The sequence below is a fragment of the Carassius gibelio genome, chromosome B17 (assembly GCF_023724105.1).
Source record: "Carassius gibelio isolate Cgi1373 ecotype wild population from Czech Republic chromosome B17, carGib1.2-hapl.c, whole genome shotgun sequence".
In the NCBI taxonomy this organism is placed as follows: Eukaryota; Metazoa; Chordata; class Actinopteri; order Cypriniformes; family Cyprinidae; genus Carassius; species Carassius gibelio.
Window position 1 is genome coordinate 25,086,051 of NC_068412.1, and position 25,549 is coordinate 25,111,599.

The window sequence follows — 25,549 nt, forward strand, 5'->3', positions numbered from 1 at the left end:
TATTATTTAGCCAGGCGGAAGCGTGGAGCACTTTGACAGAGGACTTCTGAGCTCTCCGCTAATGACCTAGCGCTGCTGTCAGAATCAATCCGGCCCGCTGCCCACGCAAATGACAATGCACTGTGGGAGTGGACATAACGGTCATTTCTGTGGCCCGGAGCTGACACCCTCGGGCCAACAGAGATGCTACTGGAGGAAGAGTAGGGTGCTGAAACACAGAAAGAAAAGTCTTAAAGGCACAGTAACTATTTATTTACTGTTGTAGGAAATCTTGCAAAGTAAATCTCCTCTGTTCTGATATTTACCTGTGTGTATTGGACCAGAAACAGGCCTTTTTGAAAAAAATACACTAATTTTGTTTGTAAGTTGTGGCAAAGGAGACACTATTGATATTATTGTGCAATGCCATTATATAGTAGTGAGAAAGTAGAGCACCACAAACAGCTGTCTTCACACAGACATGCATATTAAGCAGCTAATTGATTATCTGGGTTGACAAAACTCGGAGTTCAATGTGTTCAAGCTTATTTGTGCACAAACAAAGAGGCACGGAGGGTCTTCTGTGCTGAAATCTGGTTACTGGGTCAGCTACGTCACACAACAGCAAATGAAACTACACAAATAGACAAAAAATCTTACTTTCAGAATATTTCCACTACACATACTGTGCAGTTATGTTTCATGTTAACTTTATCTTAAATAGAATTGACGAAAAAATGCATTTGCAACAACTTTCACTTCCATTATTTGAAGCATTTATGGATGCAAATCAATTTAAGGTGGGAAACAGTATTAGGGCTATGTCAGGTGAGACTTAATTGTCTTAATTCCCAACCCTTGTGGTTTTGGATGCAGCAAAAAGATCACATTCACTGGCACTCTGCAAAAATGCAGTCATTTTAATAGGAATAGCTGAAATTTAGCTAATGTGACCATACTTACTTTGAAGTAAAATCTATTTAAAAGCAGAGAGAGTTACTAAAAAAAAAAAAAAGCTATAAAAAATACAAAATCTTAATAGCAATATACAGTAATAGCATATAATGTCTTTACTTTGTCATTAATAATTCCTTTTCTCAACTCTTAAAAATAAAAGTTATTGGTATTTATGGATCCATGAAGAACCTTTAACATCCATCCATAAAACCTTTCAATTCCATAAAAAGGTTCTTAGGTATAGTTTTAAAATGTTTCGCACACTAAGAAATTTTTTTTTTAAGAAAATAGTTATTCTATAAATAGTATTCTAGTTTAGAAAGAATACACTGAAGTGATGTGAAAATGTTATTAACAAACTAATTCACACTTCAAATTGAACTGATGAGAAACCAGTATCAACCAATCAGAATGAAGAACTTATGCTAAACTATAATATCATTCAAACAAACTAGCACCAAACCAGATACGAGATGTGATCAGTAGAACTCTATGTAAAAGCACACATAAACGTGTGTGTGTGTGTGTGTGTGTTTATGCATAGCGTCCGTTCGCAGGTGAAGGCTGGTTAACAGCTCTTCCCTCACATCCTCTTTATTAAACGCTATCAAATACGGTTTAAGCTGTCTAAAATTAGCCTCGCGCTCAACAACTAATGACTGCCTTGCATCCATTATTAGTTCATTTTCTTCAGATCAATCACCAGCCGAGCATGCTTTTTTTAAAATGTCATCCTAAAACTTTTCACAATCAATTAAGCTGAAGATTAATGGGGACAATTTGCCAGGAACAAGTCCTTCCTTGAAAAGGCCACGCCTCGACAGACTTCCAGCCTGGTATTGGTGTTAATTATAAATTTCCGCTTTGCTGTCACACACTTAACCTGTCGTAAGGGAATAACGCTGGCAGCCCTGGGACCAGCGAACCGCTATTTAAATATTCCTAATCCGCTTTTTTGGACACAGGTGACTGGTGTGAATTGCGCTTTTCGTTCTGTGTCATTAAAACGAATTTGAAAGCACATCAGTGCTGTAGCTAAGCATGGATAAAAAAGGCTTTTTTCTCCCCTCTGAGGTGAAATAAGAAAAATCACCCCCCTTGAGCTTTCCAGAAACACAGATAGACTGAGGATGTGTCATCCTTCATTTACTCACATGCTAAACAGCTCAGAGACGCCACATTTGTCCTGAGACAACAGACCTGTAATCTCTAAACACACACATTACTACATCTCATCCAGGTCATTGTGGAACACCTGCTAGAACTTATTCATAAGTTCTAACTATTTTTTTTTTTTTCTTTTTTTTATGAAACAAGCTTAACATAGAAGTCAAGGAAAATGTACTAAGATTAGCATAGTGATCATATCTAGTTATCTCATAAATAAGAGTATTGACATGACTTAAAGGCATCATTACATTTGTCAAGAAATATACCACCACCCAAACCTTTGCCTAAAAAATAATTAGAACACATTTATAAATGCATACAAACCTGTGTGCATTACATAATTTATGCATGTAAAATATGCATAGTATGATCTTTATTCCCAGTGTTGATCTCATGTTAGTCCCAACCCAAGAACATCGGGGTGTTTCAGTTGAACACAGACAGTTGAAACTATTGGAATCTCATCTTACCTGCAGGATGTGGCTGCCAAGGTGAGGCTCAAAGATCTCCGTGGCAACAGCACTGGGGCTCCGCCTCCGTTGGGACCCGATAGCTGCGGAGAGAAGCACACAGCATGAGCACAATGTGTTGGCATGTGCACGCACACACACGCACATCTGCTTCTGCTTTAAATTTGAACCGACTTGGATACAAAATCTGCCTGTGCGATTTTAAATAGATACGGTAAACTGTTGAACAAACACTTCCACCCCAATAATACTAAGCCCCCGGTACTGTAAATACACAGATGCAAATCAAAGCTTTGGTACGGCTCCCTTCTGCATATTCAGTCAGGCTCAGCACTACAAAGCCCGCTGTTTATAGCAGGACTAATATCGCCACATCCATTGAGCTGCAAAGCACCCGGAGAACAGCGCCCTCAGGGCATTTTTTCCAAGTTTCCAACTTTAAAGTCGACTCGGGCTCTGCTAAAAAATGGCCTGGGGTGATTTCAAACTTAACAGACCTTGTCCCACCAGAGCTCATTATAGAGAATTTTATAACAAAGTGCTCTGTACTTAATTTTCCAAGCCTAGCCAGGCGTTCGGGTAATGTTGCTGAATTAAGTGCAATTAATGATGTAATAAAGCACTGAACGCCCATTAAGGATTCTCAAGGACCAGCAGCAAACAACATTTGCCGTTTGGGGAGGGTGCAATGGGGACAGGAGGACACCGTGCCCCAGGTGAGCAGCACGAGAGGGGCCGAGACACAAATGAGAGGCCTATGTCCTTCAGAGAGTCTCAAGCTGGGTAAACACACTTTTCCCCTCCGGTAATGCTTTCAGCGGTAAGCTCTGTGTCTGCCCCGGAGGAACGTTCGTGCCACAACATGAGCAGGAAGGCCAGCAGCAGCTGGAGGAGAGAGAGAGAAAGCTCTGTCCCTGGAGCGCCGGGGTCAGTAGCAATGCGGGTGGAAACACAAACAGTCCCAAGACACGGCGGATCGCAGCGCACAGCAGAGGGAGCTCTCACGCTCTGAGGAACACACCGAAAACATGCACTCATACCTGCACATCAAATACTGGGCTATACACACATTTGTGCACATGCAATCAGCGCAGCCTGAAGCTCAACACACGTGAGCTTAATAACACACTAGAGCTTTTGGGACAAACAGAAGTCTGTCCTATGTCGAATTTGGTTCGAAAAGATTTGGCAATACAAACATACCAAAATTGATGCACTGAAAAAAAAAAAAAGAATAAAACTGGAATTCAACAAGTAAATAAAACTAACCTGAAGTTGGACCTTTAACATAACAAATGTTAACGTATTTAATTGTAAGCAAATTTTTACTGAGAGTTTTCCCTATAAAAAAAAGAAAGAAAGAAAAGAAAAGAAAACAAGTCCAACACAATAAATAAACTGTAAAATACACAAAAATAATATTTCAAATAAATTAAAAAGAAAATGTCATGCACAACACAGTAAAGACATAGAAAAATAAAATAAAATATAAGTATAAAGTATAAATTATAAAATTGAATTAAATTAATCTACACAATACAGTAAAGACACCATAAAATATACAATAAAAAATAAATTAAAACATAAATAAAATTGAATTAAAATAAAATGTCAGACGTCCCACACAGTATAGTAAAAACTGCTGTAAAATCTAAAATAAAATAGATTAAAATAAATAAATTAAATTAAAAAGAAAGTCTCACACAATGCAGTGAAGATGCTGCAAAAAAAAAAAAAAAATTAAAATAAATTAAAATAAAATAAAATACATTTTCATTTAATTAAAAACATCCCACACAATACTGCAAAATACATAAAAAACATATAAAATTATTATTTTTTTAAATGCAACTTGAACTGAACCCTGTTTGAACACAGCATATAATGTGCTCTATCAGACATCTGAACCCAAACACCAGCAGTCCAAGTAAGTCAATGAAGAATATACCAAAGTTAAGAGGTCCCTTGACACGTTTCAAATGACCCTCCTCTCTGTGCTAAAAGAAGACATCTCCAGACAACAGCTCTCATCACACAAGGATCTTCACTTAAGACCACCGCGTGGAAATCAGCCACACGTCCTCCAAATTCCTTGACCTTGAGGAGCTTTTCAAACTATAAACTCTGCGGTTAATATTTCATAATGAATTGCAGATGTGCTTATTGAAACAAAGTGCCACCAAGTGGGTTGAGTCTTAAAGCCTAATCTGTCACATTTTGAGACCCTCGCACCTCACAGCTTCAATGCACCTGTTAACACAAACATCATGTGTTCACTGCATTGACGTAAAAAAAGAGAGAATCCAGACAGATTTCAAGTGCACTGATAACAACAAACAAAGAAATCTTAAAAAGACTCTAATGTCCCCTGGTTTAAGCACACTCACTACTGTCAAACGACAAGACTATGCGACTGTGTCTCCATCCCTCTGCACAGCCGTCCGAGCAGCCAGAGAGATGAATATAATTGCATATTGATCTCAGGAATTATGCTCTATTAATCTGCTTCATTTTGCCCATGACGCAAATGATATATGAATAAAGAGCTCGCGGGAGCACGGAGGCAACACAATGTCTGTCCTGCCATGATTCTCCATAATACATCTTCTCCAGTTTAGCTCCCTGCCACGCCAGATTGAGCGCATACAAATATATTACACTGGAAATGTGGGCAAATACATCACAGCTGCCCTAATAAGTCCCGCACAATACAGTAACAGCACTGAAGAACATACAGGATTGGTGTATTGAGAACTGGGATTTTGTCAAAGACATAGAGGCTGATGTGATTTCATTCAGAGTATCACAAATCCAAAAACGCAATATTCCAATCCTTGACACCAATTCGTGAACAGGCAAATGGACAGTCTGCATCAGATATAGACTAATAGCATTTTATTATTTGACAATATTGTTTCCATTTGACACTTTCAATATGCAACGCTAGTCTTTAATACCCGCCATGCCACAAACAACATTTGGTGCAAGACTGCAATAAATGCAATTTGTTACTCGACGCAGTGGCAGTTTCAAATCGCTTGCGCTATTAGAAAGCCCATTTAACTTTCACTTTTATAAGTCAACATTATTGCTATTGTTAATTTATTTCTCATTGAATGTGAAATTGCATTGAATGTGAAATTGGCAGCAAGGCATCAGACTGTCATTTTAAATCTGCAATAATTTCTGGTGAAGCTTAGACCTCTTATTCCCTAGTCCTGGATTATTGGAGCTAAATGGCAGTCCCTGGCTTCACCAAAGGCTCAGGGGCAGGTACTGTTACACAAATTGCCAATTCAATTAACAGAGTGTAGACGCTCAACTGGGCGCTGGCACAGAGGATGGCTATTTTGGCAAGTGTCAGGCCTAATTCATCAAGCTGTCAATGCTCTCACGGTCTGAAACCACGGACTTCGTCAAAGCCGTGGACGGCACAATGGGAAGTCGCATAATCCAGAGAAACTCATGTGTTAAGGAATGCTAAGTCACATGTTAACTGGCCACACTGAGTCTGCAGCGATCAGACGAGGCTTTAAGGATCTAAACAGGACTGTAAATGTGTTTTTCAGGAACTAGGGAATATCAGTCAAAAAAAGGTTAATTTCAGTAAGTAAACCAGTCCCTTGACACAACTCTTTTAGTACAGGCAATGCCTAATGTTTAACTAACTCAATTCACATGCAAAGAGGTTAGCCAATCATAACAGCCATAAAGTCATTTGCATACATAATTCTTACATTCACAGTAAAAAAAATAGCATGTTTCCTCAAGAAATAGAGGGTGAAAAATATTTGCATAAAACTCAAAGAGTATTTTTCGGGTTACAAGAAACCCTGTCTATCATTAAAGTAAAATTGAAAATAAAATAAAAAATAGGTGGTTAAAAGAGAGTTTGACTCCTAACCCTAGGGTTGTGGGTTCGAATCTCGGGCCGGCAATACCATGAATTAGGTGCCCTTGAGCAAGGCATTGAACCCCCAACTGCTCCCCGGGCGCCGCAGCATAAATGGCTGCCCACTGCTCTGTGTGTGTGCACTTTGGATGGGTTAAATCCAGAGCACGAATTCTGAGTATGGGTCACCATACTTGGCTGAATGTCATGTCAATGTCACGTCACTTACTTGTGTACTTACATTAACCCAAATGTTTCGAAGAATGTTCGAAAGCAATTTTAACTAGTGACACGGACCGTGTCCATAGTGTCATAATATCTGGGTTTGTTTTGTAGAAATACATGGCACCAAAGACGTGTTAATATGTTGTGCATTTTAATAGATCGGTGACGACCGCACAGTGCAGCATTTTATCATCTAGTATGATAAAACAGTGCTGCTTTTCCCCCCACATACACACGACTGGAAGGAGCGACAGCGGTCGACTGTAGCATAATAAAAGCTCCGCTGCTTTCGAGCCGTGTTTCGCGCTCGTTCAGCGGCCTCATTTTTCTTCGACGGCTTTCAACCTAACCCTGCTTCATTCTACTATGCTAATAAATCATTATCTCATCCATGAACATGATTTCTTCCCGAGTCCCATCGGATTGCATCGATGAAGAACACTACTCCCATGATTCCACACTCAGTCAACTACACTACCTGGTCTTTGTTTATTTTGAATGCGTGCCCTCAAGCTGCGAAAAATTACATATTGTACCATTAAATAAACAGATGCATTAGCAGTTAAGATATTAAAGTATTAGAAGTAATATTATTTTAAGGTCGTTTAAATTCAGATTTATATTTACTTACATTTGAATTAAAAATACTTAAACATAATTAGAATGTAATAATTTTAAATTATATTTGCTTGTATATTAAGACTGTTTTCAGACTCCTATTTACCTACAGTATACCATTAAAAGTAGACTTTAAAATTTAAATATTTAATGATCAAGAATAATTCAGTCATTTTTATTTGTAGAAACGGATACTTTTCCAGCTGATTAAAGGTATTAAGATATGTATTAAGATAATATATTAAGGATGTTTTTAGACTTATAACTGGTTTGTTTTTTTCCAAAACTGGACTCAATTATTATATTTATTATTATAATATAATAATTATTATTAATTATTGTTGAATCATGGGTGGTTCAGGTTTGTTATTAATGTGGATCCAAGTGTGATTGCTGAGATAATACATGTCTAAAAAGCAAACTAAAGTTCTGAATCAAATCTAGTAGTAAAATAAAATAAAAAGGAGTAGAGTACTTCATTTAATCTTTAAAAAATAAGTGCTCATGAAATGTTATATTACTGTACCAGAATAGAGCATTTGGAGGAAAGGAGATAAGTAAAAGGTATTCAAGTCAAGAGAAAAAGTCTGCTGAGAGGTGGAGTAAGTTATTACATGCTAAAGAAAGATGAAAACAAACATTTTCTTTCATATATATCATGCACAGTAGGACCAGGAGACTACATGGGGTCATTTCTGATTTCACAGTGACTTTAAATTACATGTCTAATTACACTGATTTAAACTGAGCAATGTCAGATTTCTCCCATGTTACACCTGGTTCATTTGCTTCAACGTCTGCTCTCATTAGACAGGAGTGAGTCCCATCACGCCGCAATTGATAAAGCTCAAGGTGATCTCCGATCAGGACTGAACGGCCCATCGTGCACACACAACACAACATCTCCTGCACTTGTGTAGTAGCATGTAAAAGCACAGCGAGTTAATGAAATCATGAGACCGAACAGAACACAGCATGTCATTAACTTATTCAGAAAATTACAGACTCTTCTTGTTTCATTGTTCGGTTGTCTTTGAACGCAGCAAACGTCCCTCAAAGAGGAGGGCGGAAACCCAAGCCTGCGTTTCAGAGAGAAACTCTTCATCGCAAAAGATATTCACGAGATTATAAACCAATACCACAATCCTGAGAAATCAGGGCAAATGGAAATTAGAGTTCAGCGTTTCACTGAATCCAAACCCTTCATCAAAGTCTACATTAGGGGAACTGAATTACACTTCCAAGAGCTGTTCAGAAAAGGTCCTGAAAATCAAAACATTCAGAAACCAAATGACCATAAAATGAAATAAACTGTGCATTTCAGGCATATTTATCAGTAATATGCTAAAATAGGGTTACTATGTATAATTTAATTGTATTAAATTCACGCAGCTATATGCACAGAATACACAATAACTTACTGATACAACTGTTTGAATTTTTAAATGGGTGAAACTTTAAATGTAGTTTTTTAATACTGTATGTCAGCTGCTCTATGTCACAAAACACTGTGTGTATTGATCTATCCAAACAATTCAACACTAACACTCTATATTTCCCTACATTTCGAAGCGCAAGTCAAATTTCCTGTTGGTTTTCCTTCCCACCCGGTGTCCTTCAATCCATAATCTGCCTCTAATGTTTTCACAGGCCAAACGTCATTAAATAATTTACAGTGGTTGGGATAATGACAGGGCTGGATCGCTCTCCTCACGCAGGCCTCTGAATAAGTGATGCCTGTGAAGATGGAGGTTGAAACATTTGTTTTAATTAGTTTCTTTTTAAGGTCTTTGACTGGTTTAAGTTTTCATGATGATGTGTTCAATAATCCATGCTCATCTTTTCTCCTCATTTATATCATCAAAATTTAAGCCGCTCCATTCTGCGTTAATGATGCCTCGCTCATCCGCTCTCTCTCACTCTCTTTCTCTCTATACAGCTCTGCTCCAAAACCTGCCAATTGCAGACAGTTTTTAAAAGACCCTATGAAATCAAAAACGAGTTTTGTGGCTTTTAATCCGCGTCTGTTAATGATTAATGTCCTGCACAACTGTTCATATTCCGATTCAAATAGCAAATACGCCAACACAAAAAAAACTAATTTCTCATTAATGGATTTCATGGAATTCCATGTCTACTGTATATACAGTCTGGGGAGATTATACAAAATTGTAGTCCACTGATGATTACAAATTACATGACGAAAATTGTAGTTAGTGACATTGTCTGTATTACACTTATTAGGTAATGTAGTCTGATTACTTCAGATTACTTTTGATGTAACTTGTTTATCACAGTAAAATTATTTTTACTATTTAAATTGGAACTGTTTTCTTTTTGAATATATTTTAAAATGTAATGTATTACTGTGATTTCAAAGCAGAATATTTAGCATGATTACTCCAGTTCCATGATCCTTCAGACATCATTCTAATATTCTGATTTGCTGCTCAAAAAACATGTATTATTATTATTATTATTATTATTATTATTATTATTATTATATTGAAAACAACAGACTAGAATTTTTTCAGGTTTCTTTGATGAATACAAGGTTCAAAAGAAAAGCATTTATCTGAAATAGAAATCTTTTGTAACATTATAAATGTCTTTGTCATCACTTTTGATCAATTTAAAGCACCCCCCACCCCCACAAAAAAATGACTCCAAGCTTTTAATTGGTTTAGTATATTATGTTATTTCAGATAAATGCAGATCTTTGGATCTTTCTATTCAATAAATAAAATAAAATAAAAATATACATACTTAACTGTTTTAAATATTGATGATAATAATAAAAAAATATTTCTTGAACAGCAAATCAGCATAATTGAATGATTTCTGAAGGATCATGTGACACTGAAGACCGGAGGAATGATGCTGAAAACTCAGCTTTGATTACAGTAATAAATAAAATATAAGGAATGCATTAAAAAAAAACAGTTATTTTAATAGTATTAATATTTACAAATATCACTGGTTTTGCTGTATCTTGGATCAAATAAACGAAGGAATGCAGGATTGGTGAGCAGAAAAGTATTCTAAAAATCTTACTTACTAAAAACGTTTGACTGGTAGTGTGTGTGTGTGTGTGTGTATGTGTGTGTCTATATATATATATATATATATATATATATATATATATATATATAAAATAGTTTTTTTACATTATAGTTCAATACACTACAGGTTCAGGTGATCTATAACTGTTGTTTATGTGCAGAAACATGTATTTATCTGCATCATAAGTCCTATGACTGATGCATTACAGAGTAAGTGTGTATCTAAAGCACAAAAACCCTGTTCACTAGTCTGTCTGTGCTCAGCCTTCGCGTGACTGGTATTATCTCTGCGCCTAAAACACTCGTACGACGCCAATGCACGCGGCACAAGTGGAAATCTCCAGCTCAGTTGCTAAGAAGATGTTAGATTACACCTTGAAGAGGCGCTCTGTGAGGAATAATTGTCTATGGAAAGCTCGTAGAGGCTCTGAAGTCCCCGCTGAAGTGATTTGGTATTTTATCATTGTGCGATTTCCTCTCATCACGAGCAGAAACAACTGTGTCAGATACAGAGATAAGAGGGCCGGGGAGAGCGGGACACAAGCTCTCCAGCTGACAAGCACTGTCCACTCACGATCCATATCAAAACCGACAGAGAGCGTCATCATACTCACAGCTCGCATTATCCTCAAAGCAGAGCCATTTCAAGAACAAAACCCATTCATTTCCACCGCTGCAGCAAAAAAACGAGGAAAAACCCGACGCTAGTAAAACACCGTGCATGTACACCTGCTGTTTTAACTGGAAAAACTTGAGAACGCTGAATGGTGGAGCTGGTCATTTGACAGTGACTAAAGATAATGATGAAAGACGAGGCTGAAACCACGCTGTGATTCAATGCTTTTGTGTCAAGTCACCAACTTAAACCACTGAAAAGTGGCCAAAACACCAAGTTAAGTGCATATATGATTATTTGCTTGGACTTCAACAATCAATCAATCAATCAATCAACATTTATTTGTATAGCGCTTTACAACAACTGTCAGGTATCCAAAGTGCTTCACATCATAGAATACAATAAACATCATATCATACAATAAATACATATAACAAAAAAGAAAACAGCAAGAGGGAAATTGTGTCACCACTACTATGTATTAAAAGCCATCCTAAACAGGTGGGTTTTAAGTTTAGACCTAAAAAGAGTTTCATCTGCAGTTGTACGGATATCAGGGGGTAACTTGTTCCAAAGTCTTGGGGCAGCAACTGCAAACGCCTGATCACCCCAACGCTTGTACTTTGACCTTGGGACTTCTAAAACCAGTTGATTTGAAGACCGTAACGACCGGCTGTGCTCACGCAGGGTTAAAATCTCACTTATGTACTCCGGTGCTCGGCCATTTAGGGCCTTAAAAACGAACAACAAAATCTTAAAATCTATTCTAAACTGTACTGGAAGCCAGTGTAAGGAATAGAGGACAGGAGTAATGTGTACACGCTTAGGTGTATTTGTTAAAAACCGAGCGGCAGCATTTTGCACAAGTTGAAGTCGTGCAATAGAGCCTTGACTTAAACCTACATAGAGAGCATTACAATAATCCAACCTCGAACTAATAAAAGCATGAATCACCTTTTCTAGATCATGCCTATTAAGAAAAGGCTTAACTTTAGCTAGAAGACGAAGCTGAAAAAAACTCATTTTGACAATATTGCTGATTTGCTTGTCAAATTTCATGTCGCAATCAAAAGTAACCCCTAAATTTCTGACAGCAGGCTTAAGGTATGGAGCCAAAGCCCCCAAAGTCACCGCTGAACCGTTTGGGTTGCCGAAGATGATACACTCCGTTTTTTCATTATTTAAACTAAGAAAATTTTGTGACAACCACATCCTAATATCATCGATACAACTAAGTAGGGAGTCTAGTGAGACATTATCATTCGGTTTTAAAGGCAAATAAATCTGCAAGTCATCAGCATAACAGTGAAAGGATAGATTGTGCTTTCCTATAATACTCCCTAACGGCAACATATATAAAGAAAACAAGATTGGGCCAAGAATTGAACCCTGGGGTACCCCACAAGAAAGAGGAGCAGCCGACGAGGAGCATTCACCAATCATAACAGAGAAGCTCCTATCTGCTAAATAGGAGCTAAACCATTGAAGTGCCAAACCTCGAATGCCCACACAATGCTCAAGACGAGAGAGGAGGACTGCATGGTCCACCGTATCGAACGCTGCTGTGAGGTCCAAAAGCACTAACACAGCAGGACTCCCGGCATCCACAGACAAGGCAATATCATTATGTACTCTTAGCAGTGCAGACTCGGTACTGTGACGTGATCTAAAACCAGACTGAAATTTTTCGAGGACAGAATTTTTCTGCATAAAGGCTTGTAACTGTATAAAAACAACTTTTTCCAAAACCTTTGACAGAAAAGGCAGATGAGAAACTGGTCTAAAGTTAGATAACACTGAAGGGTCAAGATTTGGTTTCTTAAGTAGGGGCCTGACCACAGCATGTTTAAATGCAGCTGGGACACAACCTAGACTAAGACACAAATTAATTAAAGTGAGTAAACTTGACCCAATGGCGGTATTAAAAACTTCTTTCACTATCCTGGCTGGGACAATGTCTAACGGACAGTTGGTGGGTTTCATGTGCTGCACTACCTCAGAAAGCAGTGTAAGTGAAACTGGCTTAAAATCCTCAAAAACAGCAGAAAGCACCGGAGCAGCAGGTACAAACACGTTAAAATTAGCACTGCAGTTTTGCCTGACAGCTGCTACTTTGTCCGTAAAATAACCAAGAAATTTCTCACATGTACTAACTGAAACCTCTGTCGGATCAGAGGTGCATGGATTCAACACAGAGTTAATGGTATTAAATAAAACTCTAGGTTCATGACAACTGCTATTTATGACTGAAGAAAGATAGTGCATCTTCGCCGCCTTCACAGCCTTCTGGTATGTGGCTAGGCTGTCTCTTAATAAACCTAGTGAAGAAAATAATTTGTCCTTTTTCCACTTTCGTTCGGCTTGCCTACAGTGTTGCCTAAGGGCCCTTGTGGTGTCATTTAGCCAAGGATCCACCTTAGGTTTAATAGATTTAGTCCGAAAAGGGGCAATAGAGTCTAGAATTTCAGTGCTTGTGGAGAGAAACACAGAAAGAATATTATCTGGGAATGAAGGAGAGACCAGACCATTCATAGCATAAAACTGTGAGCCCATAAACACAGAAGCAAACTCTACACCTACAGAGGGTGTGATGCAGCGGCGCCTAGAGGCTGAGGAGACAGGTTTACTAGTGGGTGGTGGAATACTGATCTCAAATCTAATGGGGAAGTGATCTGAGATACCAGATTCTGTTATTTCTTCAAGTGAAACTGAGAGCCCGTGTGAAATAATGAGATCCAACGTGTGGCCAAGTTGATGTGTCGGACCTTCCACACATTGATTTAAGCCAAAAGAACTTAAAAGAGTTTTAAAATCATGAGCAAGTGGGTTTGAGGGACAACACACATGGATATTGAAATCCCCACAAACCAAAAGCTTATCATATTTAGGAACAACATCAGCTAAAAACTCAGAGAACTCGTGCATAAAATCTTTGTTTGGCTTTGGTGGGCGATAAATAACTGCAAACAATACAGGATAATCTAGATCAGCCATTACTTGTTCCTAAATGAGGACATTTCGAAAGACATTATAATACTTGAATTAATTTATCACCTCTTCAAAACATTCTTATAAATATTAACCAGTAATATCAATCAAATCAAAATTGTCTTCAACATTATTATTATTATTTTTTTTTTAAGTACACTGACTTTCCTTGCTTATAAATTATCATTTGAAGACAACATAATTGTTTTTATTTTTTAATAAATGCATCTAGTCTTATTGTGAAAAAAAATAAAGCTTTTCATAATCATCCATCAAACTAGTAACTTTTTCCACCTCCAAAACAACTTTTTCTCTAGTGTAATCAAGGCCACGTGGGTGGAGAAAAATAATTAGAGCTGTCAATCAATTTAAAAAAAAAATTAATTACACGACAAGCTGAACAATTAATCAAATTAATTGCATATATTAATATTTGCTGAGAAAACAACTTAAATGAAGATAATTATGACATCTTATTTCTTTTTTTTTACTTATTATTTTATAAATCACAATTTTTTAAATAATTATAATTCAATTGATAAAACAGCTTTAAAATTACATTAACCAATAATATAAGTTCGATTAAATCCTTTTTGACACTCACATTTTATCTTCTTCATTATAAACAATCATGCACCAGGTCAGTTCGATTCATGTAGACTTTAAGTCAAGGATGCTGTGCTTCTCTCTCGTTCTTACGAGAGGCCGATGCTTTATTCCGACACCTCCGAAATGCGTATGGATCTTTAGATCCTGAGAGTCCCGGTTGCTAAATGCAGCTATCGATAGTTTGCTCTGACGAGGAAAGGAAGAGGAGGACGAGATATTGACATTGACCAGCCCAAGCAAGGTCAAGTTCAGGGGGCACGGCAACTGAATCAATACCACGGGATGAGCAAAAGAAAATAGTGGGGGGAAAAAATCCTCATCTAATTTGGAAATGCATTCATTATGGCAAACCGCATTAAAGCAGAAGGCAGGCTGCCTGCGCTGCCCTCCAGTGCAGCCATACAGATAAACAATCCATTACCAAAGTGCAGCAGCAGGCTTCTCTTCACAAACCCAACCGAAGCCGGCCAGGCCTGCAGGACACGTGCTGACGGACTGCAGAGAACTGGACCAGATTCAGATGGCTTACGGACTTGAGAAGTGTTGGGGAAAAATAACAAAACGCCAACATTTCTTAGTGTTTTCCTGCTAAATGAAGGATCCTTATTGGTGGATTTCCATAGGTTTGCTGAAGAAGCCCCAGAAATCCTGAAGCACTTGGTCAGCACTTGACTATTAACTTTGCTTACACTGTTTAATAATTCACATGCTGATGAGGCCGAGGGAGATATTCTCAGCATGGATGATCCAGTCAAACAGAATACAATATTAAGACATTAACACAAGTGCTCCAGAAAATAACACAACTTGCTGAATGAAAGAACAGACTTTTCCATTTCCTCTAGTTTTGGAACGCTGCTTTATACTGAAACACATAACGGCGGATGTCATGGTTGAGGTGTGTTCTGTGAGGGGCTGAAGGAACATCAAGGCTGCTCTATGTACCATGAAGTCTGTGTTTTCCAGACACTTTCCTATCACAGCTCACGACTGAAGCATTACATGCGTCTAGAAGACACGACACTAAAACTTCCCGCCTCACACTGTCTCAACACACACACTGAAATGACGCCATGTTGTCCTCCACAGATGTCCTTGACTTTAATGCATCCTACCTGGCAAAATGCCCAAGACTAAGACAGTTAAGAAGATCCTGTGTTAATGTGCAGCCATCAAAAAAACTAAACAAAAAACAAACAAACAACAAAAAAAGTGATCTCTTTAATATCTTTATAGATCTTCTCCAGAGAATAAATCTCCGGTAATAGCACATGCATCTCCTCTACTAATTTAATACTAATTGTAAATATTTGTAATATGCCTGTTATGTAAAAGTAGCAGCCATTCATTATTTTTTCAACAGTCAAAAAGAACAGTAGTTGTTTAAAACAGATTTTACAAACAAACAAACAACATTATAACTAACTAAAATCACTTTAAATCCGTTTAATTTCTTAACAATCTGATTAAATTTAGTTCTATAATTTCTTCTGATAATTTACCACATATATATTTTAATATGTAACAAATGAAAAGTATAATAATATATAATAATATATATACATATAAGTATTAGCAAAACTAAAACATAATACATACTAATTAATAAAAAATAAAAAGATAACATTTTCATGTAATTTCAGCTGAAATAATATATATGATACATACAGAAAATATATATATATACACACTGAACCCTATACGTATGTAATAAATAAATAAAAATATATATTTTCATGTTATTTCAGTTGAAATCGTTGACCCAAAATGAAAATATATTCATCTAAGTGGGAAACATATTTGAAGTGTTATACTTAAAACATAAGTACATACATAACATAACACCATTAAGTTTCCTAAGCTATGAACAATCAAACCCTGGGGAAAATATCTAATAAAGGACAGAAAGAAGATGGCAGACAGAGAAGACCGAGTATAGTGCGGGCACATCGGCCTTGCAGCAGAATGATGTCTTAAAAGTGAGGATAATCGCTGTGTGCAATCAACAGGGGGCGAGCAGACATGAGACTCGGGCGTCACGCTATTGAATCTATAACATAGATGATTACAGACACATTCAGACTGCACAGAACAACCTTTAATGCCACGGCAACCACAGTAGTCGTGGAAACAGACCGGCAGACGAGAGACAGAGAAAGAGAAAGAGGTGTAGAGGTGGAAGACTGTACATGAGCCGCGGCGCTCAGACATTGAAAGGCTGATGTTTCAGGCTGCCAAACAACATAATGAGTCGTCGAGGCAGAAAAATATTAGCACCAGGGGAATATTTGGACCATCTCTGGGAGAGAGTAATTAGGAGCTAACCCACAATGACATGATCCAATGAGAAGAAGAGAAGGAGAGAAGGAGTGAGAAAGAGAGAGAAAGAGAGAAGGAGTGAGAAAGAGAGAAGGAGTGAGAAAGAGAGAGAAAAAGAGAGAGATCTGAGCCCCTGATTACAGTAATGAACAGTGCTATATGTCATGACACTCACATGGAGGCTTGGACAGAGACAGACAGACAGACAGAAGAGACAGACAGACAGAGAGAGAGAGAGAGACAGAGAGACACCCAGACAGACAGAGACAGACAGACAGACAACCGGACAGACAGAAGAGACAGACACCCAGATAGACAGACAGACAGAGACAGACCGACAGACAGAAGAGACAGACCGACAGACAGACATAGACAGACACCCAGCCAGCCAGCCAGACAGACAGAAGAGACAGACAGAGAGACCGACAGACAGACAGAAGAGACAGACAGACAGACAGACAGACACAAGAGACAGACAGACAGAAGAGACAGACAGACATACAGAGGAGACAAACAGACAGAAGAGAAAGAAGAGACAGAAAGAAAGACAGACAGAAGAGACAGACAGACAGACAGACAGGCAGACAGACAGAGGAGACAAACAGACAGAAGAGAAAGAAGAGACAGAAAGAAAGACAGACAGAAGAGACAGACAGACAGACAGACAGGCAGACAGACAGAGGAGACAAACAGACAGAAGAGAGAGAAGAGACAGACAGACAGACAGACAGACAGACAGACAGACAGACAGAGGAGAGAAAGAGAGAAGGAGTGAGAAAGAGAGAAGGAGTGAGAAAGAGAGAAGGAGTGAGAAAGAGAAAGAACGAGAGATCTGAGCCCCTGATTACAGTAATGAACAGTGCTATATGTCATGACACTCACATGGAGGCTTGGACAGAGACAGACAGACAGACAGACAGACAGAAGAGACGACAGACAGACAGACAGAGAGAGACAGAGAGAAACACAGACAGACAGAGACAGACAGACAGACAACCAGACAGACAGAAAGACAGACAGACACCCAGATAGACAGACAGAGACAGACACCCAGACAGCCAGAGACAGACAGACAGAAGAGACAGACACCCAGATAGACAGACGGCCAGAGACAGACACCCAGACAGACAGACAGAAGAGAGAGAAGAGACAGACAGACAGACAGAGAAGACAGACAGACAGAGAGACATACAGAGGAGACAAACAGACAGAAGAGAGAGAAGAGACAGACAGACAGACAGACAGACAGAAGAGACAGACAGACAGACAGACAGACAGACAGATTCAGACAATTCTGTTTACTACCTTCATAGGCAATTGCCTTCTAAGACAACATACTAACTGAAATGGTACCCCGAAAGTGACTGATATGGAACACTACATAGACAACAACTTCACACACACCACACAAGATAACAGCATCTTATATGAAGCTTACTTCTAATAAAAATGAATTATAGTAGAGTTTTCCATTAGCATGTTGCTAAGCTAATCACACAATCATGCTCTACAGTCTAAACAACATTTAGCAAATCAAAAGCTATGTGATTAAGATGTGAAATGTACCTAAAAGGTGCATATTAGTATACAAAGTGTGTATTTAGTACCTTAAAGGTAAATACTAGTACTAAAAGGGTGCATTTAGTACCTTGAAGGTAAATATTAGTACCTAAAGGGTGCAAATTATTACCTAAAGGGTGTGTATTATCAACTAAATGGTGTATATTAGCACCTAAAGTGTGCGTATTAGTACCTTAAAGATACACATTAGTTCCTAAAGGGTGAATATAATACAAGGAGGTACATATTGGTGCCTTAAGGCACATGCAAGTAAGTAAAATGTACAAATTAGTCACTAAAGGGTGCATATTAATACCTAAAAGTACATATTAGTACTGAAAGGGTGCATATACAGTAGTACCTAAAGGGTGCATATTAATACCTAAAAAGCACATATAGTACCTTAAAAAGTACATATGAGTGTCTAAAGAGTGCATAAAGGGTACTACTGTAGTCTACTGTACAGCCTGTTGAATTGTGCTTGAAATACTCAAATGCTGTCTAGTTAGGCAGCTCACTAGGTTATGGAACAAGTGCATGTACAGTATGTGGACAGTGTCTGTACCTGGGGAAGGACCAGCAGAGTTAAAGAGCAGTAATAAAAGCGAGCGGCTGTCAAAGGGGCTGGTATTTGTGTTCATGTCCAGGTAGAGTCGGAGCACGTCAGGTGCACCTCTGGGATAGTACCTGCACGTAAAAATTAATGAACTCTGCGCTCCTCGCAGCACTGCTTCACCAAATTGCATTTTCAGCCTCACAACTCCGGGACATGCTGGGTGGTTTGATGCTTTCCCAGCTATCCATCTTTCTGCAGAGCCAATTTTCATTTAAACCTAATTAGGGGCCTGAAATGAACATTATGCATTAGATAAAGCAATGGAAAAGTAGAACTATCCTCAGAGCACCACGGAGAAAAAATAGGGGGAGGGGAATATAAAGGAAGGGAGAGAGGAAGAGAGGGAGGTGGAAAGAATTAATTACTAGCCATTAGGGTACAAGTCATCTCATTGCAAATGTTGAGTTAAATGGAGGAATTAGTTCCTCCATTGTGTTAAATACTCTGCGCTGATTTTAGTACGCTACAACTAGTTCATTACATAGAGGTCAGCGTGATAGAGGTGAACATGAGCAATGTTCAAAACTAGTCTGTCTCAAAAAATATTAAACAGGAAAAATCAAGGAATTTATACTCACAAAGCTTTCTCAACATGTATTGAAATTAATCAGCAAAATTCAGAAATCTTTAAACAGTTGCCTGAACACACACACAATATACATAGTTCCCCCAAAAATGAAAATTATGTAATTAATGACTCATCCTCATGTCGTTCCAAACCCATAAGACGCTGCTGACGTATTACCTCAGTGTAGTTAAAGGAACACTCCACCGTTTTTTGAAATAGGGCTTATTCACATTATTTCCTACATTTAGATAGGTGGGCAAATGCATTTTTGTGTCAGTGCATGCATTGTTTTAGTTTGACTGGGTCGGCGTTAGCTTAGCTTAGCACAATGAATGGAATCCTTTGTTGCCAGCTAGCATGGCCTGAGTAAAAGTGATCAAAAAAATAAAAGAAACCCACCTAATTACTTCTTGTGGCCTGCGTATTCACAACGAGTACAAATAGCGATCCAGATTAACACTAGGCGATTTCCTAGGCAGATATTGACTTGGGACTATATTATGGGGAAGCACAGGCGAAGCACTGCTGCTTAGGCGAAGCACTGCTACTTCGGCGCAGAGAATCACGCAACACATGAAATCCCACGACTTCCGTCAACACACCGGCGTGAATGGTAGCTGCCTGGCTGTTTTCCTTACAGTACACGAATGGCGATGAACATGGCTGATTTTGAGAGAGACGAAGAGGGTGACTTCTCAGACAGTCAAGAACCAGAACCATACCTATTTGAACCAGAGTTTACAGAAGACGAGCTGCGTGCTTTGGAAATAGAACGACAGGAGGAGGAGGTTGCGTTCGCTCAACAGCCTGAGGACGTGAGGATGAGAGCCAACATGAACTGGTGGTGTGAATGTGGGGGAATATGCCAATCTATGCCGACGGAAATAGAGTGTCTGTGCTGTAGAGAGTGGGACATGTTTTTGCCATTGATGACCAGGCTCAACACGTCAGATCAAGATGAGCGTGCCCGAAGTTGTGTCACATCTACAGAGGATTTCACGGCGCTGATCCATTCTGCAGTACTCGATTTTTTTTTTCCGGTGTGACAAAGTGAACTGGAAAAAACGCCCCACGCCGAATGGACCAAATGGACAGCTGTCCACAGAGTAAGTGATTATTTTAATCATGACGCATGTATAGATCGACCCATATTATACCTGTATTCACATAGAGTTGATGTTTTCATGTGTTGCGTGATTCTCTGCGCCGAAGTAGCAGTGCTTCGCCTGTGCTTCCCCATAATATAGTCCCAAGTCAATATCTACCTAGGAAATCGCCTAGTGTTAATCTGGATCGCTATTTGTACTCGTTGTGAATACGCAGGCCACAAGAAGTAATTAGGTGTTTTTTTTTTTTTTTTTCGATCACTTTTACTCCGGCCATGCTAGCTGGCAACAAAGGATTCCATTCATTGTGCTAAGCTAAGCTAACGCCGACCCAGTCAAACTAAAACAATGCATGCACTGACACAAAAATGCATTTGCCCACCTATCTAAATGTAGGAAATAATGTGAATAAGCCCTATTTCAAAAAACGGTGGAGTGTTCCTTTAATGCTGCTCCATGTGAAAGTGTAACGACAAGATGTGCATTCATTAACGCATGCGATTTATTGTGCAGCCCTAGTGTGTATATATAAATGAAATGTAAGTGATATAATAAGACAAATATAATTAAAAATGACAATTTACATATAACGTTTATATTAAAAGTTTATTTATATTAAATTTATAGAATGAAACAGACCAATGGAGTTGAACTTTAGTTTAAATCCAGAAAAAGATTTGTCCAACCGTATCGAGCATCATCATGATTTAATTAAGATCTGCTATCAGACCTATTTGTTCAGTGCATTATCAGAGAGCCTCTGTAAAGCATTCCCTACAGCTCTATTATTTAACCTGTGTGTGATAGTGTGTGGTTAGAACTGTTCACAACTCAAGAATATAACCCCATAGAGACTGTAAAATATTACAAACAACACCTAGCAGTCAAGCACTAATCTGAATATTGGAGGAGGCATTTCCTCCTCGATAGCTATACAGTACTGCCCAATTGTTTCTTGTTCTGTTTTACCAAAAATGCAAAGCAGAAGATGTCACTGCTACTATGGTGCAGGTAAAGCCACATGCAGCAGGTCTTATCGGCCGTTTCTCTTATCAGCCTCCTCTCCACTACGTTTTTAGATCTGTTCTGCAGAAGACAGTGTAATGGATCTCTTCTACGGTCCTGTGTGTGTGTGCGCACCTCCTCACACACTTGCCCTTGGCAGAGAATTAGGTGAGGGAACAGGTCAATTTCACATGTTGTGGTGCTTCCTCAGGAAAGCAGCGCTGGTTTTGTCCTTCTCGACGGCCTGATTGCTTTTGTGCACCGATTGCTTCTTGCCCAGCCATCCACCATGCCCACAAACACCCCCCCCCCCCACCCTCCCTTTAAAACCTGTTTAAAGTATTTTGTCCGGGATTGCATTAGCAAACCAGAAATTAATCTACCATTACAGGGAATATTGAAGACTCCGAAGCTTTGAGGTTGGCGGCAATAAAAGAGTTTAACTGCTCTACTGCAAACGGGATTGGTCAGAGGCAGCCAGTGAGTGTTTTATCATGTGCTAAAGAGGAGGACAAGAGAGAAAATGAAGGCAGGTAGAAGCAGCAAAGGCTTCTCTATGAGACAGCGGCTGACTGCATGCAAACTCGTCATTTTATTTTTCTGTCCTATTTACTGAAGTTGGTCAAGAACTGGGGTTATCTCAGTATGAAAGCACTCTTACATCCTGACAGCACATCAGAACATCATTTGGAAGATGTTTTAGCACACTTTATGTAGAATGCAAATCTAAATCTGCTTTTTAGATCATTATCAGATGTTTGCACATTAAAACAGAATGCTCCTCCACGTCTTGTGTTACTGGGACAGGACAGGTGAATACGGCATGAAGCTCAGGCTAAATTCATCTTGTTGAAAGGAACACACTTCACAGAGCATTCAACAGCAATGGCAGAATTTTAGCCCGTTCACCATGAATGAACGTTTGACAGGGGCTGTGGGTCTCTCAGATGGACCGTTGGGGCGAATCCAGCGAGGTTTGAGGGGGCTGACTGGGGTGATGCAGGAGGGCTTTTTTGGGCCCATTTACTGCATTTGGTGAGGCAGTCCAGTGGCTCTCCTCTGCCTCAGCAAGAACTTACACACACACACACACACACACACACACTCGGAGGTGCTAAGGTAATCTCCCTTCCTCGTTAGTGGCGTGGAGGAATATGTATGTCAGCAAACGCTGTCACTGGTCTAGCGTCAGGGTAGCGCGGCCCGCCACATTTCTCAGCTGACTTTGCTGAGTAATGAGCCGAATGCAAACGCGTTTCATGGCTGCAGCTTCCGCTGAAGGTGTTTTTCATGCAACGCCTGACTAATCACAGCAGAAACACTTTTACTTACTGTTATCTCAGCTCAGGTTTCTCAAAGAATCATTCTGCAAAAAGCTCTTTAAATTGACAGTGCTCCAAAAAAAGGACAATTCTGACATCGTTTACTCGCACTCATATCATGTATGACTTTATATCTTCTACAAAACATAGAAGACATTTTGATTTTTTTGTTTTTGTCTAAACAATGAAAGTCAGTGGGGTCAAAAATTTAAAAACAGTGCTTTTAAACTAAGAGGCCTCATAAAACTCCAAGATTACTGATTTTTTTTTTTAATTAATAAATTATTATTATTATTATTATTATTATTATTATTATTATTATTATTATTATTATTATTATTAATAATAATAATAATATAATTAATGAAGAATGTAAATACTAAAATGAATTAATTATTATTAAAAAAATATATATTAAATAATGTAACTTAATTATTTAGAACAATATGACGGTAAATAAATGAGTGAGCAAATTATTTTTATTTTGATTGATTGATAGATTTTTTTTTGCGTGGACTATCCTGTTTAAGTCAATGTGTATTCAAAAATTATAATTTTCTTGGTTACATTTTTCATCAAAAAAAAAAATGCCATCAAAACAAACACGTGTGAAGGGAGTGTTAGCTTAATATGAGCCATTTGCACCATAATGAAGCTAAGTTCCAGCATAAGACGCAAGTCTGTATTTTAAACAAGCCTCAGACGAGTTCAAAGGAGTGTTTTCTGAAAGCACGGCTTCAACAGTTTGCTCTCGAGCAGATGTGAGGCCGAGAGCTGCAGCCTGGTCTAAACTCAGTGTTTAGAAGCGTAAGACCCTTGTAAAGCGGCTTCTAATTGTGATGATTATGTGAGCTGGAAGCAGATAAAACATGTCATTATTTTTGAGCAGCATAATTCAATGGAAACAAGCAGGGTGTTGCTGAATACACACATTTTTTTACAAAGCCCATTTGGTGTTATTTGATGGTGACACAAACAATATCGAGCTTTCATCTGATTCCCGGGTTCATTATAAGCCACGGTGAAATGTGAGAGAGTGGAGTCTAAACAGCTGACCACAACATAACATGCCTGATTAAGGCGGTTTAGTCAAACCAGGTTGAAGGATTCATGTTTGATAAAACAGATTGGACAGACATTCAGGAAGAGTTCATATCTTAAAAGATTAATCTCCAACATATAAGTGATATCATTTTACTTATTTGTTTGTTTGTTCCCCACAAATTTAGATGATCTTATTGTGTATTTTTCTTTGTATTTCTAAAAAATGTCAATGATTAATCTTATTACCATAGTTTTTTTTAAATAATTATATTTTTCAGAATTTAAATGAGAAAATTAAATACAATACAATAAAGCATGATTTATAAATATTTTGTGATAATACGGCAATATTTTCACAATTTTGTTTTTATTTCAAATAACACAATTTAAATAATACTTTGACAGTACGAAAATCTCATTTTTGTATTTCAGGGATGAATTTGGAGGTGATATATATATATATATATATATATATATATATATATATATATATATATATATATATATATAATTCTAATTAAAGTAATGCAACACAGCAAAAAAAAAAAATATAATAATTATATTTGCAAAGTCCTTATCACATCTTCGTTTGTTTTTCATGTTTTTGCATTACTTATTATAATACATAACTGTGGTTAGAATTATTCATAAGATGCATTACAAGGTGCATTACAAGGCATAATTACTGCCTTAAAAACTTTTATAATAAATTATACATAAAGGCTTCAAGTAAAGCGTTACCAAATACACTTCTATGACCTTATTTTATTTTTCTAAAGATTTGCAGGTTTTCGGGAGATCGATCCACAGGGGTCCAACCCCCACACAGCCCTCTTTTTACTCCCTGTAAAATCCATGTTCTGCTCCTGGACACTGGCAGCTAATAAAACACTGCATTTTAGAGATTTGTTTGGTTGAACAGTTGGAAGAAGACAAACCACAAATGTTTACCAGGTCCCCTCTCGAAAGCGAATGGTCGGCGCTGCCTTTTGAAGTAAATAAATTCTGCTTATTTCCATGTTTGCACACACCCTCCCGTCTTGTTTGTGCTCGGACCAACAAGTGCAGTTTACACCAGATTTACATTTAAAAGGGGCCCCCGCGTCCAATGTAAAATAAGTGTTGATTCGAAGAAATATCAGCTGTGAAATCGATTGAGGCCGTGCGGGGCTCCCAAGCGGGTGCGCCGCGGCCGGCCTTGGCCTTTCCAGCCGCACACACGGGCTACTTCAAAAGCCAATTAGTGTGATTTCACATTCCCCCGCAGCTGAATAATTTCATGCAATTTTCAGCCACGCTGGATGGAGGCCAAGTTTGTTGGAAAGCACATCAGCCCCCTCCGCTGTATCCCTCGCCCCCGGATTCCTCCTCAGCCCTCTTGTTTTTACCCCTGTGTTTTTCCTTATGCATTCGGGATAATTTG

At 38.4% G+C, this 25,549-nt stretch overlaps 1 protein-coding gene across 4 annotated transcripts in view; it reads right to left on the minus strand.

Moving 5' to 3' along the window:
* The window catches only part of LOC127975938 (neuronal PAS domain-containing protein 3-like), a 281,812-nt gene that overhangs the window by 132,715 nt on the left and 123,548 nt on the right, over nucleotides 1–25,549 (minus strand). For all 4 annotated transcript variants that reach the window (XM_052579992.1, XM_052579991.1, XM_052579994.1 and 1 more), the window contains one exon: nucleotides 2,577–2,659. In XM_052579992.1, the coding sequence (XP_052435952.1) occupies nucleotides 2,577–2,659 (83 nt within the window). The remainder of the gene's footprint in view (nucleotides 1–2,576; nucleotides 2,660–25,549) is intronic.